This window comes from Callorhinus ursinus, unplaced genomic scaffold (genome assembly GCF_003265705.2).
Source record: "Callorhinus ursinus isolate GAN/ISIS: 27379988/994484 unplaced genomic scaffold, GSC_fseal_2.0 scaffold55, whole genome shotgun sequence".
NCBI classification, from domain to species: Eukaryota; Metazoa; Chordata; class Mammalia; order Carnivora; family Otariidae; genus Callorhinus; species Callorhinus ursinus.
Window position 1 is genome coordinate 230393 of NW_027397117.1, and position 23999 is coordinate 254391.

A 23999-nucleotide genomic window follows, 5' to 3' on the forward strand; every position below is an offset into this window, starting at 1 on the left:
TTTTTTTTTTTTTTTTTTTTTTTTTTTTAGTCTTGAGGTCTTTTATTTTCTTTACATTTATCATGCCATGAATTCATAGGGAATGGGTTCCAGCAGTTCAGGCTCCTTTCCATTAGTTCTCACAAAGTGTGCTTCTCTGGGTGGGGCAGGCTGGCGCTTCAGTTGAACCCAAGTACCTTTCTCTTTGGCTTCCTTCTTTTTCTGATCATTTTTTTTTTTTAAAGATTTTATTTATTTATTTGAGAGGGAGAGAATGAGAGATAGCACGAGAGGGAAGAGGGTCAGAGGGAGAAGCAGACTCCCTGCTGAGCAGGGAGCCCGATGCGGGACTCGATCTCGGGACTCCAGGATCATGACCTGAGCCGAAGGCAGTCGCTTAACCAACTGAGCCACTCAGGCGCCCTTTTCTGATCATTTTCCTTCACACGCTTCAGGAAGCTGTCTCAGCTCTTTGAGTATTTAATATGCTCAATGCGTACATTAATTCTCTTGGCAAGAATCTTGCCCTTAACCTGTTTGTTTACAACAATGCCAACAGCGTGCTGAGTAACATTGTAGACTCTTCCAGTTTTGCCATGGTAACATTGGTGGGGCATTCCTTTCTGAACAGTGCCCATTCCCTTGATGTCCACAATATCACCTTTCTTATAGATTCGCATGTATGTGGCCAAAGGAACAACTCCATGTTTTCTAAAAGGCCTAGAGAACATATAGCGGGTACCTCTCCTCTTTCCCTTTGTGTTGGTCATTTTGGCAAATTACTGGAAGATGGCGGTTTCCCGAAGGCAGACTCTTAACCGGCTGAGCCACCCAGGTGCCCGTCCTAGCACACTTCTTACCCCAAGTCCCTCCCCTGCCCCTCCCACATATTTGGCCCTGGAGCCATGCAAAACCACGGTTAGGGTTACAGGAACACACGTGCTGTTTCATGCCTCTGTGCCTTTGCATGTGCTCTTCCTGCTTTCCGAACGCCCTCCCCTCCTTGCCCACCTAACAAACTCCTGTTCACCTTTGCAAACCTCCTCGTGAGCTTCACCTTTTCTGTGGAGCCTTACCAGGGATAGTGCCCGCCCCCTTCCTGCGAGCTACCTCTGCATCTTGTGTGTACTTTCCTTCTCCTGCTTACTCATTTGTTCATATATCTGACTCCCTCGCTGTGGTGAGTTTTCCCCTACATTTTCACACTTTTCTACCACAAATAAGCATTGCGTTCTTAATCAGAAAATAACAAATATTAAGAAAAAAAATAGGGGCGCCTGGGTGGTTCAGTTGGTTGAGCGACTGACTCTTGATTTCGGCTCAGGTCGTGATCTCAGGGTCGTGAGCCCCCTGAGCCCCCCCCCCCCCCCCGGCAGGCTCAGCAGGGAGTCTGCTGGAGAGTCTCCCTCTCCCTCTGCCCCCCCAAATAAATAAATCCTTAAAAAGAAAGAAAATAAAGTAGCAAGAAGTAACATCCATTGAGCACTTACTACATATCAGGCATTGTTCTAAGCACTTTATATGTTACCTAATTCAATCCACATCACAATTCCATGATGGTAGGTACTATTATTGTCCCCATTTCTATTCCCTTTCTTCAGGAAAGAAGGAAGGAAGGAGAGAGTGGGGGGGGAGCCCCCCAGGCATGCAGTAAATGGCACAATGAGGTACAAAGGCGTTTGGAGCCTCCAGCTGGGGCTTCATCTCCTTATCACTCTCCCCAGACCACCAGAGGGAATTGCCCCTACCCCTGCCCTCCTTCAAGGCCCCTCTCCTCCCACCAGTCCTGGTGCTCTTCAGTGGCAGTTCCGCAAGTCCTGAGGGGGATACAGCAAAGCATGGTTCCTACACCAAAGGGGGCTCTGGTCCCCTGGGAGGCAGGAAACCTGTATGGTTAATAGGGGACAATGAGGCACCAGCAGAGGTACCGAGATCATGAGAGCTCATCTTTATTGACTGCTGACCTCCATGCCAGCTTGTGTGGTCTTCACAGCAATCATAGACGCTGGGAGTCCTTTTATTTTATTTTATTTTTTATTTATTATTTTTTTTGGCGGGGGGGATCCTTTTAATATCCTTATTTTGCAGATGAGAAAACCAAGGCCCACAGTGGTTAAGTAACTTGCCTGACGTTACAGTATTAATAAGTAGTGAAGCAGGGATTCGGACCCACGCAGCCTGGCTCCAGAGCCAGGGCTCTTTTTTTTTTTTTTTAAGATTTTATTTATTTATTTGACAGAGAGACACAGTGAGAGAGGGAACACAAGCAGGGGGAGTGGGAGAGGGAGAAGCAGGCTTCCCGCGGAGCAGGGAGCCCGATGCGGGGCTCGATCCCAGGACCCCGGGATCATGACCTGAGCCGAAGGCAGACGCTTAACGACTGAGCCACCCAGGCGCCCCTGGAGCCTGGGCTCTCAATGACACCACTGCAGTATCTACAAGTGAAATGGGGGAACTCAAGAAAAGTTGGTTGTGTTCTGCCTGGGAAGATGCGAGGCAGGTAGCAGCCACAAAAGGCTTCGTTGAGGAAATGGCATTAAAGCTAAATTGAAATCGTGGACAGGTAAAATAGAGATAACCATTTCTCTTTTCATGCCAAACATGTGACTTCTCTTTCCTCAAGACTCCATCATATTCCTCTAGAATTCCTCTGCGTGGTACGATACTTAAGACTGTGTGGGCAGATAGAAATCATTAAGACAAAACTATTTAGCCAGAAACATGCACGACCCCTGCCACCCCTCCCCTCATTCCTGTCCGCTTCATCACGGTGTGGACACCAGGCTGAAAAGTACAGTGAAAAGGAACTTAAGATCGTCTCATCTGTAGGAAGAAGCTGATGCACCATCAGAATCATAAACAGTAACTAGTGACCAAAAAAAAAAAAAACTTTTCAAGCTACTTACAACACCTGTCTTTTACCTAGATTGAAAATATAATTTTTTTTAGTAATACTTATCTGCTCTAATTACACCACAGAAAAACCATACCACAGCAGCTGCATGTGACTCTTCATGTCTCACACATGTTCAGAACTGTCATGGTGCCCTGTCATGGATTTCCATCACCTACCCCATGGAGCTAGCATTAAGGGCCTGTGAGCTCGCCAGCCCCCGCCAGGACCCACCATGCAGCATCTTCTCTCATGAGCACGCCACTTACTCTCCACCGTCCTGCCTTTGCTGATACTGTTCCCTCTGCAATGTCCTTCCCTCCTTTCCTGATTGCTAAAATCTGAGTATGTTAATATGGGGGGAAGGCATTCTAAGTGGGAGGACAGTAGCTGCACTGGGCTCCTGGAGAGGAATGTACTTGCCACATTCCAGGACCAGTGAAGGCATTGCAGTCTAGGAAGGGCTCTGCTTTCTGAAAGTCAGGTCCTAACATGTGAGGGGGTTTTCTCATACAGAATCCTTGATCCTTAATCCAGTTGAAATTCTGATAGAAAATTTGGCTACCCTTAATACACACAAGGGTAACTGATGGCATGGATCTTTTCATGCCAAGCCACATCTGACCCCCACAGGCAGCCTCTACTAAGAGCAGCACGTAGGGGGCACCGGGGTGGCCTCAGTCAATTAAGCGTCTGCCTTCAGCTCGGGTCATGATCTTGGGGTGCTGGAATCGAGTCCCGCATCAGGCTTCCTGCTGAGCGGGGAGTCTGCTTCTCCCTCTCCCTCTGCCCCTCTGCCCGCTTATGCTCTCTCTCTCTCTCTCAAATAAATAAATCTTAAAAAAAAAAGAAGAAAAAGCAGCGCGTGGGGTGCCTGGGTGGCTCAGTTGCTTAAGCGACCAGCTCTCGATTTTGGCTCAGCTCATGATCTCAGGGTCGTGAGATCGAGCCCTGCACTGGGCTCTGCACTCAGTGTGAAGTGTGCTTGAGATTGTCTCCCTCTGCCCCTCTCCCTGCTTGAGCTCTGTGTCTGAAATAAATAAAAAATTAAAAAAAAAAAACCCGTGTAGACATCCAGGGTCCAGGATTCTCCTCACTGTGAATCCCCCACTGCTCCACCAATGCTCACCTCTTGGCGAGGCTCTGTATGCCTTACACTCCCTTAATTGCTTGCTTGCTTGGGTTTATTTGTGCATGTGTTTTTATTCTTATTATTTTTTAAAGATTTATTTATTTACTTGACAGAGAGCACAAGCAGGGGGAGCAGCAGGCTCCCTACTGAGCAGGGAGCTCGATGCGGGGCTCGATCCCAGGACCCTGGGATCATGACCCGCACTGAAGGCAGACGCTTAACCGACTGAGCCACCCAGGCGCCCCTGGGCATATGTTTTAAATACCAACTGTGTTATAATCCATACACCACACAGTTTACCCATTTGAAGGGTACAGTTCAGTGGTATTTAGTGTTCAGAGTTGTGCAGCATCACCATAATCAATTTGAGAACATTTTCACCACCCCAAAAAGAGACCCCATACCCTTTGGCAGTCATTCCCGTCCCCCTAATTCCCTCAGCCCCTGGCGACTACCAGTCTACTGTCTGCCCCTCCGGGTTTGCCTAGCCTGAACATTCCACGTGAATGGGATCGCCATAGCACAATATGTGGCCTGCTGTGTCCGGCTTCTTTCGCTTCTCAGGACGATGTCAAGCTTCGTTCAAGTATGTTGCTGCCCGAGGGGTGCCTGGGCGGCTCAGTTGGTTGGGCGACTGCCTTCGGCTCAGGTCATGATCCCGGAGTCCCGGGATCAAGTCCCGCGTCGGGCTCCCTGCTCAGCGGGGAGTCTGCTTCTCCCTCTGACCCTCCCCCTTCTCATGCTGTTTCTCTCTCTCTCTCTCTCTCTCTCTCTCTCTCTCTCTCTCTCTCTCAAATAAAAAATTTTTTAAAAATCCTAAAAAAAAGTATGTTGCCGCTTGAATCTATACTTCATCCTTTTTAATAGCTGAATAGCACTCCATTGTATGCATTTACCAGTCTGTTCATTCTTTTCATCCACTGGGGGGCATTTGGGTTGTTGCCACGTTTGGGCTATTAGGAATAATGCACAATGAACGTTGTGTACCAGCTTTTGTCTGGACGTATGTTTTCATTTCTCTTGGGTATATATACTCAAGATAGGAATTTCTGGGTCAAATGCTTTATTTAGCCTTCTGAGAGAATGCCAGATGGTCCTCCCAAGTGGTTGTCCCATGTTACATGCTCGCCAGCAATTATAGGCTTCTTTTTTTTTTTAATTTTATTTATTTATTTGAGAGAGAGAGAATGAGAGATAGCATGAAAGGGAAGAGGGTCAGAGGGAGAAGCAGACTCCCCGCTGAGCAGGGAGCCCGACGCGGGACTCGATCCCGGGACTCCAGGATCATGACCTGAGCTGAAGGCAGTCGCCCAACCAACTGAGCCACCCAGGCATCCCCCAATTATAGGCTTCTGATTTCTCTGTATCCTCAACGACACTCGTCACTATCCTTTTTATTATAGCAGTTCTACTGGGTGCGAAGTGGTCTCACTGTGGTTTGATTTGCATTTCTCTGATGGCTAGTGATGGTGGGCATCTTTCCACTTGCTTTGTATGTCTTTTTTTTCCTAAGGATTTTATTTATTTATTTGAAAGAGAGAGCACAAGCCGGGGGAGGGGGGGCAAGGGGCAGAGGGAGAGGAAGAAGCAGACTCCCTGCTGAGCAGGGAGCCCAACACAGGGCTCAATCCCAGGACCCTAAGATCATGACCTGAGCTGGAGGCAGATGCTTAACTGACTGAGCCACCCAGGCGCCCCCATTTGTATGTCTTTTTTGGAGAAATGTCTATTCAGACCCTTTGCCTGTCTTTTAATTGGTTGGCTTTTTATTATTGAGTTGTAGGATATGTTCTAGGTGTAAGCCTTATCAAATATGCCTGATTTACAAAAATTTTCTACCATTCTATAGGTTCTCCTTTTACTTTTTTTTTTTTTTTAAGATTTTACTTATTTATTTGGCAGAAACACAGCGAGAGAGGGAACACAAGCAGGGGGAGTGGGAGAGGGAGAAGCAGGCTTCCCGCTGAGCAGGAAGCCCGATGTGGGGCTCGATCCTGGACCCTGGGATCATGACCTGAGCCGAAGGCAGACGCTTAACGACTGAGCCACCCAGGCGCCCAGTCCTTTTACTTTCTTAATGGTGTTCTTTGAAGCCGGAAGGTTTTAATTTTGGTGATGTCCAGTTTGTCCATTTCTCTTTTGGTTCCTTATGCTTTGGGTGTCTGTATTAGTTAGGGTTCTCCAGGAAAAAAGAAACAATAGGATATAGAGAGATATAGAAGAGGGGATTTATCATGGGAAATGGCTTACGCAATTGCGGAGGTCGAGCTATGCCATGATATTCTACTTGCAAGCTCTACAACCAGAAAAGCTCCTGGAATAATTCATTCCGGGTCCAAAAGGCTGGTGTAATTCCCGGAGTCTGAAGGCCTGGGAAGCAAGGACAGTCCCGATGTCAGAGGGCAGAGGATGGATGAGCGGGAGGGAGGGAGGAGAGGGAGAGAGACAATGCACCTGTTCTCTGCTTTTTGGTTCTGTTGAGGCCCTCAACCGACAGGATGATGCCTGCTCACATTGGTGAGGGCAGATCTTCTTTACTCAGTCTGTTTGAATGCTCATCCCTCCATAACCACCCTCACAGACACACCCAGAAACAATGTCTTACCAGCTCTCTGGGCATCCCTTAGCCCAGTCACATTGCCACGTAAAAGTAACCATCCCGGTGTCCTATCTAAGAAACCGTTGCTGGTGGCAATGTAAAATGGTACAGCCATCCTGGAAAAGTTTGGCCGTTATGTAGGGGTTCCACGAATGTATACATGTGCTAAAATTAATAGAACTGGAAAACAGAAGAAAAATTGTGCGATCATTTTTTTTTAACGATTTTATTTATTTATTTGAGAGAGAGAGCACATGAGAGGGGGAAGGGTCAGAGGGAGAGGCAGACTCCCTGCCGAGCAGGGAGCCCAAGGCGGGACTCGATCCAGGGACCCCAGGATCATGACCTGAGCCGAAGGCAGTCGCTTAACCGACTGAGCCACCCAGGCGCCCTGCGTGATCATTTAAAAAAACTTTTTTTCTTTAAAGATTTTATCTATTCATGAGAGACAGGGAGAGAGAGAGAGAGAGAGAGAGGCAGAGGCAGAGGGAGAAGCAGGCTTCCCGCTGAGCAGGGAGCCCATGTGGGGCTGGATCCCAGGACCGCGGGATCATGACCTGAGCCGAAGGCAGACGCTTAACCGACTGAGCCACCCAGGCGCCCTCATTTTAAAACATTTAAAAATTTAAAGTAACTACCTCACGGATTGGTGAGTAGACAAAATAATGTATGTGCGGTGCAGAAAACAACGCGCTTGATGTGCTCCCCATGTTCCGGGGCAGGCTGATGTGGTGAGCCAGGAAGCACTTTCATGGGAAAGGCGGGGCTGGCAGTCAGGGGAGGTGGCTTGGGAGGCCCTGGGAGGGGCTGATCAGAGGGGTACCGAGCCGGGGACGGGGACCCGTGGAGCCCGCGCGTCCTGCCCGGCCCTGCGCGCGTGGGGAACCTGGGGACCGGCGCGCCGGCCCTCCCCTGCCAGACCGGCCTGCAGCCCCGCGGGGCCGGGGGTGGGGGGGGTAATGCCCTCCCCAGCAAGCCCTCCGCCCCCCGCCGTCCGGGCAGTGCAGGGACTCGCGCCTCTGGCCCCTCCGACCTCGCGAGGCTGCAGACTGTGGCGCCGGCTCCTCTGGAGCACATTCGTCTTTCTGGGTCCCATGACCCCCGGACGCTGCCCAAGGAGGATCAGGAGGTTGGGGGCGGGGCCTGCAATGCTCAGGTTCCTTACACACCCCACCCCCACCCGAGGGTGATTTCGATGCATAACCAAGTTTGGGAACCCCGACTTAAATCCTCTTTCCGGTCAGTTGGCAATCCCCAAGGTGGATGCCCCCGTGGAGGTGGGAAAGCACAGTGTGCTCGCTTTCCTGGCCTGTTAATCCAGCCCTTTCCCTGCCGCTGCACCCCCTTTGTAGAGGTTTCCGGACCCCTGAGTCCCACCGGCCAGAGACTGCGAGCTCCTTCTCTCAACCCGTCACTGGAGGGCCAGACAAGCTGGCTTACATGCTGGCAGTGGGCCAGGTGGGGGGTCACAGCCACAGAGAAGAGAGGCTGAGGCTGAGAGGCCCGCTGGGGTGAACAGCAGGATTTGCCGGTCCTCTAACCACTGAAGTAAACTCACCAAAGCAGGAAGACTGGCTCTGCTGGCCAATGTGGCGTCCCCTGAGGGGAGACCAGGCTGCAGGGCGGAGAGAGGGGCGTCTTTCATGGTGGAGAAACTCGGGTGGGCCGATCCCCCACTGGAGAGGGTCTGCGGACCAGGTGTGTAGGGGAAGGAGGGCAGGTGGCGGAGGAGAGGGTGCCCCCAGGAGAATGGCGGGAGACCCCGGTTAGGGTCAGATGGGAAAGGGCCTTTCATGGCAAGCTGAGGACTGGCTCACTTTACCCCCAGGTAGCAGGAAGTCAGAGGAGGTTTACAAGCAAGTTGATTCTGTGAAAACCAAGAGGGTGGTTGGCTTAGCTGAGTACCAAGATACAACGGGCCTGACCACAAAGCCCCTGGAGTCTGAGGCTGCGGGGGTACAGTGTGGGAGGTGAGAGTCTCCCTGCATCCCAGGAGGGACAAGTGGGGAGAATCACGCTTGGTTTGGCCACCAGGCTCGGAGGGCATGGGGGCTGGGAGGCAGCAGAGGCCAGCGGGTGCTCATGGAAAACCGGGAAGGGCTATGCCAGGGAGAGGAGACCAAGGCGGGACAGGGTCAGCGGCCAGGAGGCGAAGCTGCTGAGAGACAGGTTTGGACCAAGGGTCACGTTGTTGGGAGGTAAAGGCCTGGCCAGAGGGGGAGCTGCCAGCCCTGGGGGCTGGAATGTTCAGAAAGAGGCCGGGTGTTACCATAGAGGCTCAAGCATCATGTGAAAGGTTGCACATTCATTATTCAGTTAATATTTACTGAGCAGCTGCCTGGGCCCTGGGGTAGACCTGCGGGTACAGCAGGGAACCCAACGGTCCCTGGAGCCTCTGTTCATATGCGGCCAGAAATAAGAGGTCAGCAAAGAGCAGGGGCTGAGGCAGGAGAAAGTCAGATCCAAGAGGTAAGGGGATGGCTTCCCTGTCAGCTTGGCCAGGTGACAGTCTCCATTCAGTCAAACACTGATGGAGGGGTAGCCACGATGTGTAGTTTGTCCATGTGATCAGAGCTCTAAGCGCAATCATCCTTGGTAATCTAGGTGGGACTGATTCAGTCCATTGAAAGGCTCAGAGCAGGGGTGCCTGGGTGGCTCAGTCGTTGGGCGTCTGCCTTCGGCTCAGGTCATGATTCCAGGTCCTGGGATCGGCCCCGCGTTGGGCTCCCTGCTCGGTGGGAAGCCTGTTTCTCCCTCTCCCACTCCCACTGCTTGTGTTCCCTCTCTCGCTGTATCTCTGTCAAATAAATAAATAAAATCTTAAAAAAAAAAAAAAAGAAAGAAAGGCTCAGAGCAGAGCTTCTTTCCCAGAAGAAATTCCACCTGTGGGCAGCAGTTTTAGCTTGAGCCGGAGTTGCGCCTGCCCCTCCTGATGGCCTGCCTTGTGGATTTCAGACTTGCCTAGCCAGCCCCCTGCAATCAACTAAGCCATTCTGTTGCAAGAAAGCTCTCCTCCTGTGTCTCTCCCCTGACTGACCTGGGGGGCGTGTTATGTACCGGCTGGCAGCCCCGGTTGGAGGTTTGACCAGCTCCCTGAGTGAACCTGAGCCACAGGAGGGCTTCAGCAGAGTGACCATGGTCTGTGGTCTGACCCCCATTGACAAGGGCTCACTCTGGCGCCAAGGAGTCGTGTTGGAAAGCAGCAAAGAAAAGTCAGGATTAGGAATGAAATTGATATGTCCTAAACATGGGCTGTTCCTTTGTTACGGAGCTGTAACTGGAAAGGCAACAGGGACTTGGTGTATTTATTGAGTTGTTTATTTTGAGTGAATAGCATAATGAACTCAAAATGTGATCAAGTCCTGATGGAACTGAGACACATTTTTTTTTTTTTTTAAGTAGGCTCCACACCCCACATGGGGCTCAAACTCATGACCCTGAGATAAAGGGTCACATGCTCTACTGACCAAGCCAGCCAGGCGCCCTGGAACTGAAACAAACTTTTATCCAATCAGATCCTTGACTTCATGGGCATTACCTATCAGGCCATTTCCTACTGTCTTGACTTCACAGACTGTTCTTGGAATGCTACCTTACCACAAACCTAACAGATCCTTTGATGGGCAGCCTAATCGCCACTGAGACTCATTGTTCAGAGATGGTCCGTGTCTGCATAGAACCAATACAATGGGTTTGAGAGTCAGGTATTCTTAGCCGTGTCCCTTGACTTGCTGTAAGTGACCCTTTGGCAAATGACTCACCTCTTAAGCCTCAGTTGTCACTTCTGTGAACAGGAGTTACTTGATAAGAGTGTTGTGAGGCTTAAAAGCCAGCACGTGGGGCGCCTGGGTGGCTCAGTTGGTTAAGCGACTGCCTTCGGCTCAGGTCATGATCCTGGAGTCCCGGGATCAAGTCCCGCATCGGGCTCCCTGCTCAGCAGGGAGTCTGCTTCTCCCTCTGACCCTCTCCCTTCTCATGCTCTCTGTCTCTCTCTCATTCTCTCTCTCAAATAAATAAATAAATAATCTTAAAAAAAAAAAACCAACACACAGCCAAGGGTTTGCCTAGAGGCTGCGCGAAGTGTGTGCTCAGGACGTGTTACTAATCATTCATATCAGTAGGAAGATCTACCAGGAGCAATTCATGGCTTAGAGAGACACCAGACAGGTCCTGTGGTGTCTTTCTAGACAGAATGGATATCCCTCGAGTCATTTTTAAAGACCATTTATAGACTCTTTCAGATTAATCTCGTCTGCTATAAGAGGAATTCCCAGTTTTGATATACTTTTGAGCCATCATAAGACATCTGTCTTTAACATGCTCTAAATTTCCTCAAAAGATAGACTCCACAGTTGCAGAATATGATTCAAATATTTGTTAGCCTTTTTTTGTTAAAAAAAAGGGGGGATTTGGGGTACCTGGGTGGCTCAGTCGGTTAGGTGTCTGCCTTTGGGTCATGTGATCCCAGGGTCCTGGGATCGAGCCTCACATTGGGCTCCCTGCTCAGCAGGGAGTTTGCTTCTCCCTCTCCTTCTGCTCCTCTCCCTGCTCATTCTCCCTCTTTCTGATAAATAAAATCTTTTTTAAAAAAATGGGATTTAGGGGTGCCTGGGTGGCTCAGTCGTTAAACGTCTGCTTTCAGCTCAGGTCATGATCCCAGGGTCCTGGGATCAAGCCCCGCATCGGGCTCCCTGCTCGGCAGGAAGCCTGCTTCTCCCTCTCCCACTCCCCCTGCTTGTGTTCCCTCTCTCGCTGTGCCTCTCTGTCAAATAAATAAATAAAGTATTTTAAAAAATGGGATTTATTGCATACACCAAGCACAATACACTTTGGGACAATTTTATTTTAGTTTTTTTTTTTTAAAGATTTATTTATTTGACAGCACACACAAGCAGGGGGAGAGGCAGGCAGAGGCAGAAGCAGGCTCCCTACTGAGCAGGAAGCCCGATGCAGGGCTCGGTCCCAGGACCCCAGGATCATGACCTGAGCTGAAGGCAGATGCTTAACAGACTGAGCCACCCAGGTGCCCCTGGGGCAATTTTTAAAATTGTGGTAAAATATACTTAACATAAATTTTACCATTTTTATGTGTATAATTCAGTGTCATGAAGTACATTCCCAGTGTTGGAGTCTTTTTGGTACACCAAACTCACCAGGTTTTCCTAAAGTATGAGTTTGGGTGACTGAATACTCCTCCCATTTCAGGACAGTTGCAGGCCCTCCCTGGCTCAGGGTTCCTAAATAATCCTAACTCGTATAACAGAGAGACTGTATGTGAGATGGAATCCAAACTGCCTGGAGGCTATCTCAAGCCTTCCCCTAGGTGAACTCTCAGGTGCTTGGTAAGGTCCCTCTTTTCTTTTTTTCTTTCTTTCTTTTCTTTTTTTTAAGATTTATTTATTTTACAGAGAGAGAGAGCGCGCGCGCGCACTCTGGAATCTCTGGTGTTGAGAAAGCTGTGAGCAATTCCTGAAGGCTTTTCCGCACTCACATTTATATGGTTTCTCCCTAGAACAAATTCTCTGATGTCAGTGAGGTGTGTTCTGCCTCAAGGCTTTTCCACAGTCGCTGCACTTAAATGAGTTCTCCCCATGATGGATTTTCCAGTGCTGAGTAAGGGCTTCTCTCCAGCATGTTTTCTCAGATGCCAGAAGGTGGGGCTTCTGATGCAGGTTTTCCCACAATCACTACATAATAGGATTTCTTTAGTCTGGGGATTTTATGATGCTTACCAATGGCTGCGCAACCTAATTTACATTTCTTTTTTTTTTTTGATATTTGTTTATTTATAGGTGGGCAGGGGCAGAGGGAGAGAGAATATTAAGCAGACTCCCCACTGAGTGCAGAGCCTGATGAGGGGCTCGATTTCATGACCCAGAGATCACGACCTGAGCCAAAACGAAGAGTCAGACCCCCAACCGACTGTGCCACCCAGGCACCCCCCAATTTACATTTCTTATCAGATCTTCTTTCTTTCTTTCTTTCTTTTTGGTATTTAAAAATTTTTTTAAGATTTTTTTTTTTTTTAAGTAGGCTCCATGCCCAGCGTGGAGCCCAACACAGGGCTTGAACTCACAGCCCTGAGATCAAGACCTGAGCTAAAATCAAGAGTTGGATGCTTAACCAACTGAGCCACCCAGGCACTCCCCAGGTTTTTTTTTTTTTTTTAAGTAGGCTCCATGCCCATTGTGGGGCTTGAACTCATGAGCTCGTGATCGAGAGTTGCTCTACCAGCTGAGTCAACCAGACATCCCATAAGATCGTTCTTCTTATGAGATATTGACATTTCTATCGGCTTTCTTAGGATTACAGGCTTTTTCTTCAATGGGGGGTAGCTTCCTGGGGATGCCTTGTTGCTGGGCTCGGACACGACCTGGGGGAAGGGGATACTTTTCTCTCTCGTGGAATTCTGCTGCATTTTCTAAACAGCTCGGAGATGTAGAATACTCATCCAGTCTTCCATTTATACCTGCTGCTTCACAGTCACCCCTTCCTGGAGTGCTCAGCTTCTTCCCGGTTGTCAAGTCTTGGTTTAAGAGAAAAGAAAATAGAAAAGGCCAATGCCATCAATCTCTGTGGTAAAGAAAAGAAACATTCCACAAAAAGTCCAGAACAACTTACAGGACTCTGAGATAAATGGGCAAGCAGCCTGGGCATGGGAAGCAGACAAAGCCTCAGTGAGAATTCTGCCTCCACCACTGAATTGCTTGGAGGCCCCGAGTCTGGTTCCTCGCGCCCTAGTTCACAGATTCTTCTGGGTACAGAATGTATGTGAAAGCCTCAAGCACTGCACATGACATACTAAGTTTCCATATTAATTCAGTGAACAGTAGCTGGTGTCATCTCCCAAAAGCACTTGCTGGGGCACCCGGCTGGTTCAGTCCATGGAGCGTGTGACTCTTCATCTCGGGGTTGTGAGTTCGAGCCCAACGTTGGGCGGAGAGGTTACTGAAAAAAATAAAATAAAAACAACAACAAAAAGCACTCGCTAAGTACATTCTCCTTCACAAATGGCTCAGTGTGGGTTTCTGGCAGCTGCCGAGAAGAGGAAGAGGGGAGTTTAAGATTGCCCCTGTGGGGGCGCCTGGGTGGCTCAGTTGGTTAAGCGACTGCCTTCGGCTCAGGTCATGATCCTGGAGTCCCAGGATCGAGCCCCACATCGGGCTCCCTGCTCAGCGGGGAGTCTGCTTCTCCCTCTGACCCTCCCCCCTCTCGTGTTCTCTCTCTCTCAAAAAAAAAATCTTTAAAAAAAAAAAAAAGAATGCCCCTGTATCCCACACTCATAATCAACGTCCCTTCCATGTTCTTAATGATTCCATCCTCTGCTAACCGCATCTCCCCTAGGAAGATACTTCCTCCAGCCATGGCCTGTCTTACTTCCCCCTGCCCCCACAGCCAGCCTGTAATCCACGTTTTGTCACTACCTGTGGTCTCTGGGTGAAAGAGGGATGCCATCAACACATTGGAAGCAGTAACCCACTTGGAGTAGTGGAGAAGGGCCCAATTTGATAAAGAGAATTGAAGAATAAGCCTCATCTCCTACTTCCAATTAAATCTGCCTCTAAAATAGATCTTGCCGTTGATTCAAGATGCTCTACCATAGTAGGTTACATAATGGCCACACAAAGGTGTCAAGCCCTAATCCCTGGAACTTGTAAATGTTATTTTATTTGGAAAAAGGATCTTTATAGATCTAATTAAGGAATTTGAGATGAGATCAGCCTTTTATTTTTAACTGTGGGGAAAATGAACCCAGAGCTCTTGTGCTTGATCCCATTGAGGTGTCACTCCTATCACATGAACTAGGAGGGTATTCATAGAAGAAATGAAGGATCAGAGGATTGTTGACCATGTGGACTCAGGAGGAGAATCCCCTTAAGGTAATTACGGTGAGTAGAAGGAGCTCAGCTGGGACAGAGGTCTCCAACAACCGAACCTCTCTCACATATCTCTATTTTCACCCTAATAACAGAAATCAAAGAACTAAAAAGAACCCTCAGCTTTCAGAATAGGGACTATAAATTCTTTACCGGGAAAGGGGTCCAGTAAAGACTGATGATCAACCCACGGTTAACATTCTGGTTGGCAGGAGGACGATGCTGCTGGGATGTGAAGGGGATGAAAGCTCACATCACGGGTGGCCCTTTGATGTGCAGAAGGAGGCTCTGGAGTCTGCTCTTTGTACTTTAATAATCTTCTGCCAGATTCCACAGAGTGCACAAGTAGCTCTTAACGCTTGTTGACATTTGTAAAGGCTTCTTCAGACAAATCAAGGTAATCCACTAACTTTTGCAGAAAACATGGTTAATTTCCAGTGACTTGCCTTCTGAAGGAGAACAAGGCCTGAGTTATGTTCTTCTCGGCCTGTTTTGTTTGTTTTTTTTAAAGATTTTATTTATTTATTTATTTGACAGAGAGAGACACAGCGAGAGAGGGAACACAAGCAGGGGGAGCAGGAGAGGGAGAAGCAGGCTTCCCGCCGAGCAGGGAGCCCGATGCGGGGCTCGATCCCAGGACCCTGGGATCACGACCTGAGCTGAAGGCAAATGCTCAACCGACAGAGTCACCCAGGTGTCCGGCTCATATTTTTAAATTAGGAAAATCCATTATTTCATCTAAAAACTGAATTTTGGTTTCTGCAGTTTTCCCCAACTTTATTATAAGTGTATCCACTAAATTGCATGTTGCTGCATTTCACCCTGGCAGCTGGGCCACCCCCGTGCCCAGCACCCCATCCTCACTGCCAGCCACTCCGGGCTGTAGCAGGAACCGGGTGCTGCAGCTGGCGGGGAGCGAAGCCCAGAGGACACTTGGGCTATTGGCTTATGCGGCACTGGCCAAAGGCAACTGTCGGGACACCCTGCCTGGCACAAAGGAGCAGTGTCTCTCCTAGGGCCACCCGTGACGGCCCCCTCCAGGCCCATGTTAATGAAAACGACTGGTCTTGTTGTTGGGCTGGGACTGGACGGGCCTCCTGAGTCGGTCACTTTCGGTAGCGCCCCCATCAGTTGCAGGTCACCGAATCCCGGTCTCAGGCGCTGGCCTCCCATCCACACAAGCTAGTCATCTGTGCACAGGCCCCGTCTTGTAGGCACTTTCTCCACCACCGTGTCTCTCTCTCTCTCTCACACACACACACACACACACACACACACCCCTCCCCTCACTGCCCGGGAGGATGGGCTGAGAGAGGATAAGGTGCTCACTCTTCATGTAGGCCAAGAATTGGCCAGAGAGTACCACCTATAAAGAAACTTGTTAATTTTCTAACTGATTAAGGCTCTGTGGGGCCACAAAGATAAATGGGCCCAGGTGCCTCCCCACCTAGGAGTTACAGTCTAGAACACGAGGGCGAGCAGTGGCAGGACTGCAGGAACTAGCCGACTGAGCGGATCCCGGTGTCCTGGGAGTCAAAAAATGACTCTCTCTTCGGATCCTCCGGTTCCCTCGTCCTGGGCACGGCATTGCTTGCCAGGTGCTCTTGCTTCTACCTCTGCGAGATCCCCATACCAACCTCCTCCTCCCACTGCTGACCACCCCTCTGCAACCGCGGAGCCCACTGGGCCCTTCCAGAAGCCCGTTCTCCCCAGCCCTGACCCTTCCCATCGCCGGGCCTCCGGCTTCAGAGAGAATCGCTCTCTGATCTGACTTAACTTCCTGACCTGTAACCTAACCCACAAGGTATGCACATCTCTCTCATCTCCTGACCGCAGGTCGTAGAGGAGGAAACTTGCCCGCGGTTGCCGCAGAGCATCCTAGAGGAGCCCGGCAGCCAGCTGCAGGCATGCCTGGGGGGGACGAGCAGCAGCGGCGGGGACAAGTGCCCGGGTCACACCCACGTGTGGCTGCTGGGAGATGACCTGTGGGAGAAGGAGGGCAACTCCCTCCCCCGAAAAGAAGCAGTGAGGCTCTGGGCTCCAGCGCAGCCACATCTGCCCACACGGCCGCTCACGGGGCTCGGCCGCTCACGGGGCACGCCCGCACAGGGGCTGTGGCTATTTATCCAAAAGCGAAAAATTCTTGGCGCCTGGGTGGCTCGGTCGGTTAAGCATCGGACCCTTGATTTTGACTCAGGTCATGATCTCAGGGTCGTGAGATTGAGACCAGCGTGGAGCCTACTTAAGATTCTCTCTCTCCCTCTGCGCGCCCCCCTCCCCGCACCGCCCTCCCCGCCCCCGCTCACTCTCCCCCTCTCTAAAAAAAAAAAAAAGAAAAAGAAAAATTCATTTGCACAAAACCCGCATGAATTTTTGCCATAGCTGAAAATACTGCCTGTCGAGTGAGTTGAGCTCACCTGCAGCCCACCCACGGCACCCACAGCCCAGCTGAGGCTTCCCTGCCCTGCGGCCGTCAGTGGGACCCGCTGGTGGATGTGAGAGTCTAGTTCTGCCATTCCTCTAGCCTCAGAGCAGCCTTCAGTACACACAAGGTGCGGCTGAGCCCCTAGCTGCGCCTCCCGATATATCCTGCCGGCCCGTGTGCGTGCTTGTGGGTGAGCAGGGGGCGCTCGGGCTCAGACCCACAGAGGAGAAAGTGGGCCAGTTTGCTCAGCAGCTGTGGCCCGGCAGTCCCATGAGTCCCAGCTCTGACTTGGATCCTGACTTTGGATTCTGCGATCTCTCTGCGCCCTGCCTCGCCCTCCCTTCCCCACTTCTCCCTGGAGTTAGTCTGGAGCGGCTACATGATAAGCACCTGTGAAGCACTGGGTCACAGCACTAACCCCTCCCCTGAACCCTGAACCCTGAACCCTGAACCTCAGATTACTGGCAGGAAGCCCTCAGCATGGTGATGCCCCAGAGCTGCCCTTGCCGTAAGCAAGTGCCTGGTAAAGGAGTGACCCAAAGGAATTAGCACAGCGCTTCTGACCAAAAGGTAAGGATTAAGAGACTCCTCTTATTCCACGGCTTGCAGAGACTATCCCCGTGGTCTCGGGGCACTTGGTTTAAAGGGGATAGAGAACTGTGGAATCATGCATCCATTTCCAATAACAACTAAAATCTAGCTGGAGTATCGCCCTCATTCAGTTTGGGATCCGGGGGGGGTCCCCAGTCACAATGCTCCCCATCCGTAGAGCTGTAGCAGAAGGACGTCCAGATGTCCTGTCTGTCCCTCTCCACAGCTTCAGCCTGCTCTGTCTCCACATGTCCAGGACTCCCGAGTAGTCCGATGCATCTCTTGGTCCTGCATTGGGCTGCTGGGCAGGAGGGGCCGGGCGAGGAGAAGAAACCGGCCTAGTGGTGGGGGTTCCTGCGCGAGGTTGGAGTGGAGGAGGGCCCTGGCTCCTCGGCTGGCCTTGGGACAAGCACAGGGTCTTGCCTCAGGACCCAGCTCTTAATAGGCCAGCTCCTGTCTCCACAGTGTGCCACTCAGTGAACCAAGTGGGTTAGAGCTCTTTTTTTACCCCCTACGTCCACAGTCCTGGACGGCCCTGAAGCCGTAGAGATGGGGCAGCTTCCAGGTGAATCGTCCTGTAGGGTTGAGGCTGCAGCCTGAGGTAAGGCAGCTGAGGAACGCGGTCAAATCTCTCTCAGAGGAAACTCCAAGTGCATGAGCAATATTATTCCCAAAGCCATGCTTGGAGTGCAGTTGTGGCAGTGAGGATTCGTGTGGTCTCCTGCTGGTTGTCGTTGTAGCCCCTGACAAACGGGTTAGATGCCTTGGTCCTTGTTCTTGTAGGGGAGGACGTGCCTGAATTCCGCTGCCGGGGTCTGGACAAGGTTTGCAGTGGAGAAGCGAAGCTCAGGTGACCTTGCGTGGGGCCCGATGTCTTTGCTGCTTCTACACCTAAAGATGTAAGTAGGAACTGGTGGGTATATGCTCGCAATTTTCCAGTGCCTTAAGTATTAGAGGGGATTTTCCCATTCAGGGACTGCTGTATGTAGCGGGTGACAGTGGGACGCACAGATCGCCAAGCAGAGGGGGAGAAAGGGAAATCACAGCTGGACTCAGGTGCCGCCAGTGTCGGTGCAACAGCGCCACCTGTGGGACACAGCCGGCGGCATACCTGCTCGTGCAGAACTCCAGACCCTGGGGGCTTGGTAACTCTGCAGCCTGATACCCCATCTTGGGGTGAATCAAGTCAAAGGTGATGAATAACAAGGTGGGAAGAGCCAACCCGGCCTCACTAGTAAGACAGGAGTGGTATATTTAAGAGCACAGTCGGTCCGGCCCCAGAGGGGTTTTACATGAAGTGGCACTCCTGTTTTGGAAGAAACCTGAAACCAAGACGTGGATCGGCAGGGACTGGAAGTCTCAGAGTTTCCCCCTGAATGCCTGGGCTTGGTTCGCTGATGGCTCAGCTAAGGTGAACCCTGTTGGGGGTGCACTGGCTGTCTGCTGCTGACCAGCTTCAGGGCCGGCTACCCAAAACTGAAAGCCAACGTCAGGGCTCTGCTCAGTGGGCAGAACTCAAAGCTGTTCTCATCGGAGATCTGGCTAGCCCTCCCCGCCGCCCCCCCACCCCCACCCCAGGAGCCTGGTTACATTTCGCTGACTTGGGCTGTCAGCCAATGACCTGGCTACTTGGTTTGCCACTTGAAGATGACAGAGGAGATGAAAGGCGCACGCTTTGGGGGCAGTGAACACACCTGGGCTCTGTCAGTCGAGTCACTCGTGTGCATGCTCATGGCAGAGACCTGGTCTCTGATAAGGCTGGCCCTTTTAAGATGCTGATCAAGCCTGCACTGCCCAGAAGCTCTCTCCCACACCTAAATCGACTCTACTGAACCTTCGACCCCTTTTAGGGGCTCTCCTGGTGCTGATGTCCCTGTTCCAGGCTGATCCCCTGACTTAGGCCACATCATTATGGCCCTTGAAGCTAAACTGTGTCATGTTTTAGGTTTTGCAGATCATCTACAGTCTGACATTGGGGTGCACAAAGCTTTTTCTCAAAAAAGCTACCCAACAATGGGTCAGTAGTCAAGGTGTTGGATGGACATTCTACACTCCCTCCCATCCGCAGCATCTGAGTGCCAAGGGCTGGCACAGCCCCCTGCCGATCATCCTGACCTCCCTTACCTCCTCCTGGTCCACAGACCTTAGTAAGACATCCTGGTTGCTAAATGTCGCTGTTCCCTGAAAGTGTTTATCTCCTCCTGGTCAGCCATCTCTTGGGTAATGATCAGGATGAAAGGAGGGCTTTCTAGACTTGTTTTGAAAATTCAAGATTCTGCCCTGACCATTCCCCGGTATGACAGTTCTCTCCGCCCCCCCCTTCCCCACACCATATGGCTACCCCAGGCCATCCCGATTGCAAACAAAAGGGAGCCTAGGGAATTCCAATCCTCTGGGTACAGCCCAGCCAAAAGGGAGCCTAGAGAATTCCAGCTTAATTCTGGTTCGGCCACTAGGATTCTCTTCGTGGACTGACATAATGCTAGATCACGAAGACAATGACCATTCGACTGAGGGCACTGCTCTCCAGCTCCCCCACAGTGGCCCACGTGTGCTGTGGCGGGCTGAACAATGGCCCCCAAAGACAGCCAGGTCGCAATCTTTGGAACCTGTGAATGTTACTGTACAGGGAAAAAGGGATCTTGCAGATCTGATTAAGTTATGGATCTTCAGGTGGGGAAATTATCATGGATTTATGATTAAGTTAAGGATATTCAGATGGGGAGATTATCCTGGGTCATCCCAGTGGGCACTACATGGAATGCCAGGTGTCTTTATAAGAAGGAAGCAGGGCGGGGGTTTTATTACAGAAGGCGATGTGACAAAGGGAACAGAGGGACAAAGAAAGAGATTTGAAGATGCTGCTAAAAGGCTGGACTTGAAGATGAGGAAGGTGGTAAACCAGAACACATCTCCGTACCTGCTGGTTGTGGGCACTAGAGTGACTCTGCGGGATCCGGACACAGGTGTCCACCTGCTTTCTGAGAGCCTACACTTTGGGTGTGGTACAGACAGATATTAAAAGAGCCAGCCAGACAAACTGTAGGAGCAGCAAGAGGGGATAAAGCAGCGTACAACAGCTTGCTTGAGTGTAGGAATGTGGAGAGAGCTGCAGAGGGCTAGGTTTGCCGGAAGCCAATTTTGAAAGGCTGCTGGAGATGGAGGACAGAGGGAGATTGGGAAGGGCTAGGGAGTGCTGGGAATGTTCCTACTACTGTAGGTAATACGGTATTTGGAAGGCGGCGAGGACACCAGGTGAACCGCTTCAAATTAACCATTCACTGAAAAACTATTTGGGTGCGTGTGTCAGGTATCGTGGGATGTGGGAGCGAGCGGGACGTGCGAGGGGAACTGCCGTGAGAGCCGGTGTGGCTGAAGCACGAGGACCAAGGGGCCAAAGCAGAGGACAGGGCCGGCTAGCAGGCAGGGGCCGGATCCTGCAGGGCCTTGCACGCCGTGGTTAGGGGCTTGGGTTTTATTCTGAGGGCAAACACATGATTTTTCACTCCTTCTGCAACAGCCTTAGGAACTAGGCCGTTTTATCCCAATTTTACTGACGAGGACCGTAAGGTTGGGAGGGGACAGGGTTAAGTAATTTGTTCCAGTTCACCCGCGGCTGCAGGCGACAGGCAGGACCCAGGTCTTCCAAAGTCCGCCGGCTCCGGGACCGCCCGCCCCGCCCTCCGAGGCCCCGCGCCCACTGAGCATGCGCCGCCGGCCTACGGAAGCCGGCAGGGAGGGGGCGGGGCCGAGGCTGGCGGGCGCGGGGAAAATGGCGGCGGCGAACGGGACTGGAGGGAGCAGCGGGATGGAGGTGGATGCAGCAGGTAACGGGCCTCGCGGGGGCGGCTTCTGGTGACGCCCCTCGGGGAGCGACAAGGCCCCCCTGGGCTCCCGGGAGGAGTCAGCAGGCGGGACGGCAATACCGCTCCCTGGACTAACTTGCGGGAGGGATGTATGGCTCCGGCTCTGCCGTCTCCCGCTCGCAGCTCCGGGGCAGAACGTGCGGCCCCGACTCTCACTCGCCCTCCTTTGCCTCCACCCTCAGTAGTCCCCAGCGTGATGGCCTCCGGCGTGACGGGGAGCGTCTCCGTCGCTCTTCATCCCCTCGTCATTCTCAACATTTCAGACCATTGGATTCGCATGCGCTCCCAGGAGGGGCGGCCTATGCAGGGTGCGTGTTCGGCGTAATTCTCCCACCTCCTCTCCTTGGTCACCTCCCCCAAATAGGGGGCTTTGCCCCCTCCGTTCCTGAGGCCGGCTCCCCCTCCCCCAGGTCACCGTGTCTCCAGCGTTTGGTTCACACTGACCTCGACCCTTGGGCCGTAATGATGAGGGACGAGATTCCCGACCCTCATGTTTTCCATGTCGTTCTCTCCCCCCAGTGATTGGGGCTCTGATCGGGAAACAGGAGGGCCGAAATATCGAGGTGATGAACTCCTTTGAGCTGCTCTCCCACACCGTGGAGGAGAAGATTATCATTGACAAGGAGTATTACTACACCAAGGAGGAGCAGTGTGAGAGGGGAAGAGACTTGGGGGGGGGGGGGGGGGGGGGGGGAAAAAAAGGGGGGGGGGGGGGAGTGGGAGTAAGAAAAGCAGAGTGGGGAAGATGGAGAGTGTTGGGAAGAAATAGGAGAACGGGACAAGGTGGGGGGAGGAGGAGAGTAGTGGAGAGGGTCTCAGAAAGAACACATTTAGGTACCCCCCGCCCCGCAAAGACAGTAAAGGATGAGAGAAGATATAAGGGATTAATTATTGTGAACGGAGCGGGGAGTTGAGCGGGGAGGGGAGAAGCTGATGAAAAATATACCAGGAGCTTCCAATTAAGGGAGGGTGGTTTAAAGAAATACCCTGTGCTTTGGCTCTTTCCTTTGCAGTCAAGCAGGTGTTCAAGGAGCTGGAGTTTCTGGGTTGGTATACCACCGGGGGGCCGCCTGACCCCTCCGACATCCACGTCCACAAGCAGGTACACAGGCTCACACGTGCGTGCTGGGGCAGAGCACGAGGGTGAAGGCAGGGAGCAAGATGGGCCTTGACAGTCGCGTCCACCACCCCCTTTTCCAGGTGTGCGAGATCATCGAGAGCCCGCTCTTTCTTAAATTGAACCCTATGACCAAGCACACAGATGTGAGTAATACTGACCCCGGGCCTATCCCGTCCCGTCCTTTACCCCATCTCTGGTGGGTGGCATCGTCACCTGAGATGAATTCTCCCACTCAGCAGCTGTGTGACTTTGGGTTAGTCGTTGAGTCTCTAAACTGCTTTTCGCCTCACGTGTGAGATGGGGATTATCCTCACTTCAGTGGGTCCTTGGGAAGATTAGATGGGAAAAATCTACCGTGGAGAAGAGCCCAGCCCGGCTTTTGGCCTCTGGTAGCTCAGTAAGAGCCGTCTCTTGCTTCTTTCCAGCTTCCTGTCAGTGTTTTTGAGTCTGTCATCGATATAATCAACGGAGAGGTAATGCCCCGCCCTTCAGCCCTGCGATCCTGCTCCTGGCCTCTGCTTCTGACTCTGCCTTGTGCCCCGTAGGCCACGATGCTGTTTGCCGAACTGACCTACACCCTGGCCACGGAGGAAGCGGAACGCATTGGTGTCGACCATGTGGCCCGAATGACAGCCACAGGCAGTGGGGAGAACTCCACTGGTAAGGAAGGCTGGCAGGGCTGCCTTGGCCGTGGGGCTGGGAAGTCTGGCCCCGTGCGTTTCCCACCTTGGCCCGCGCCTGTCTCCCTGCAGTGGCTGAGCACCTGATCGCGCAGCACAGCGCCATTAAGATGCTGCACAGCCGGGTCAAGCTCATCTTGGAGTACGTCAAGGCCTCCGAAGCGGGTAGGAGCGTCTCCCTGGCATTCGTACCACTTTTCCTCTCCCTCCTGGGGAGGTGACGGCATCACTAATGCACTCCTTTTGTGCCTTTAGGAGAGGTCCCCTTCAACCATGAGATCCTGCGGGAGGCCTATGCTCTGTGTCACTGCCTCCCGGTGCTCAGCACAGACAAGTTCAAGACAGACTTTTACGATGTGAGTATAAAACCCAGGCTGGGGAGGTGGGGCTTTTTTGTACGTCATTTCCGTAATGGCGGACTTGGGACGGTCCGCTGTTCCCCGGGCAACTGGTCTGTTCCTTCCAGCAATGCAATGACGTGGGGCTCATGGCCTACCTTGGCACCATCACCAAAACCTGCAACACCATGAATCAGTTCGTGAACAAGTTCAACGTCCTCTATGACCGACAAGGCATTGGCAGGCGGATGCGGGGGCTCTTCTTCTGAGAGGGTACTTGAAGGGACAACGCACAGGTCGGACAATGGCCCCACAGGGGAGGGGTGTCACACTCCCATTAGAGAAACCTCCTGTTAATAATAAAAGGGGAGCAGCCCCTCAGCACCCCTTCCAGTGGCTTTGTCCTCTCTGTCGGGCACCACACAGCCTTCTCAACTTGGATCTTAAAAGGAGGCCCTTGGTTCCAGCCTTGCTCAGGCACGACGGCCTGCAGTGATGA

At 51.9% G+C, this 23999-nt stretch overlaps 1 protein-coding gene and 1 pseudogene across 2 annotated transcripts in view; both read left to right on the plus strand.

Annotated features, from left to right (window-relative positions):
- Positions 1–23886, plus strand: part of COPS6 (COP9 signalosome subunit 6) — a 55313-nt gene extending 31427 nt beyond the window's left edge. Inside the window, exons 2-11 of one of the 2 annotated variants that reach the window (XM_073884307.1) lie at positions 21271–21323; positions 21545–21670; positions 21882–22013; positions 22376–22464; positions 22563–22625; positions 22908–22955; positions 23028–23142; positions 23235–23327; positions 23418–23518; positions 23629–23886. In XM_073884307.1, coding sequence (XP_073740408.1) covers positions 21271–21323; positions 21545–21670; positions 21882–22013; positions 22376–22464; positions 22563–22625; positions 22908–22955; positions 23028–23142; positions 23235–23327; positions 23418–23518; positions 23629–23769 — 961 coding nt within the window. In that variant the 3' untranslated portion in view covers positions 23770–23886. Of the gene's footprint in view, positions 1–21169; positions 21324–21544; positions 21671–21881; positions 22014–22375; positions 22465–22562; positions 22626–22907; positions 22956–23027; positions 23143–23234; positions 23328–23417; positions 23519–23628 lie in introns of those variants that run through there. The other variant, XM_025864733.2, reaches the window with a different exon arrangement.
- The window catches only part of LOC141371087 (large ribosomal subunit protein eL21-like), a 116027-nt pseudogene continuing 92517 nt past the window's right edge, over positions 490–23999 (plus strand).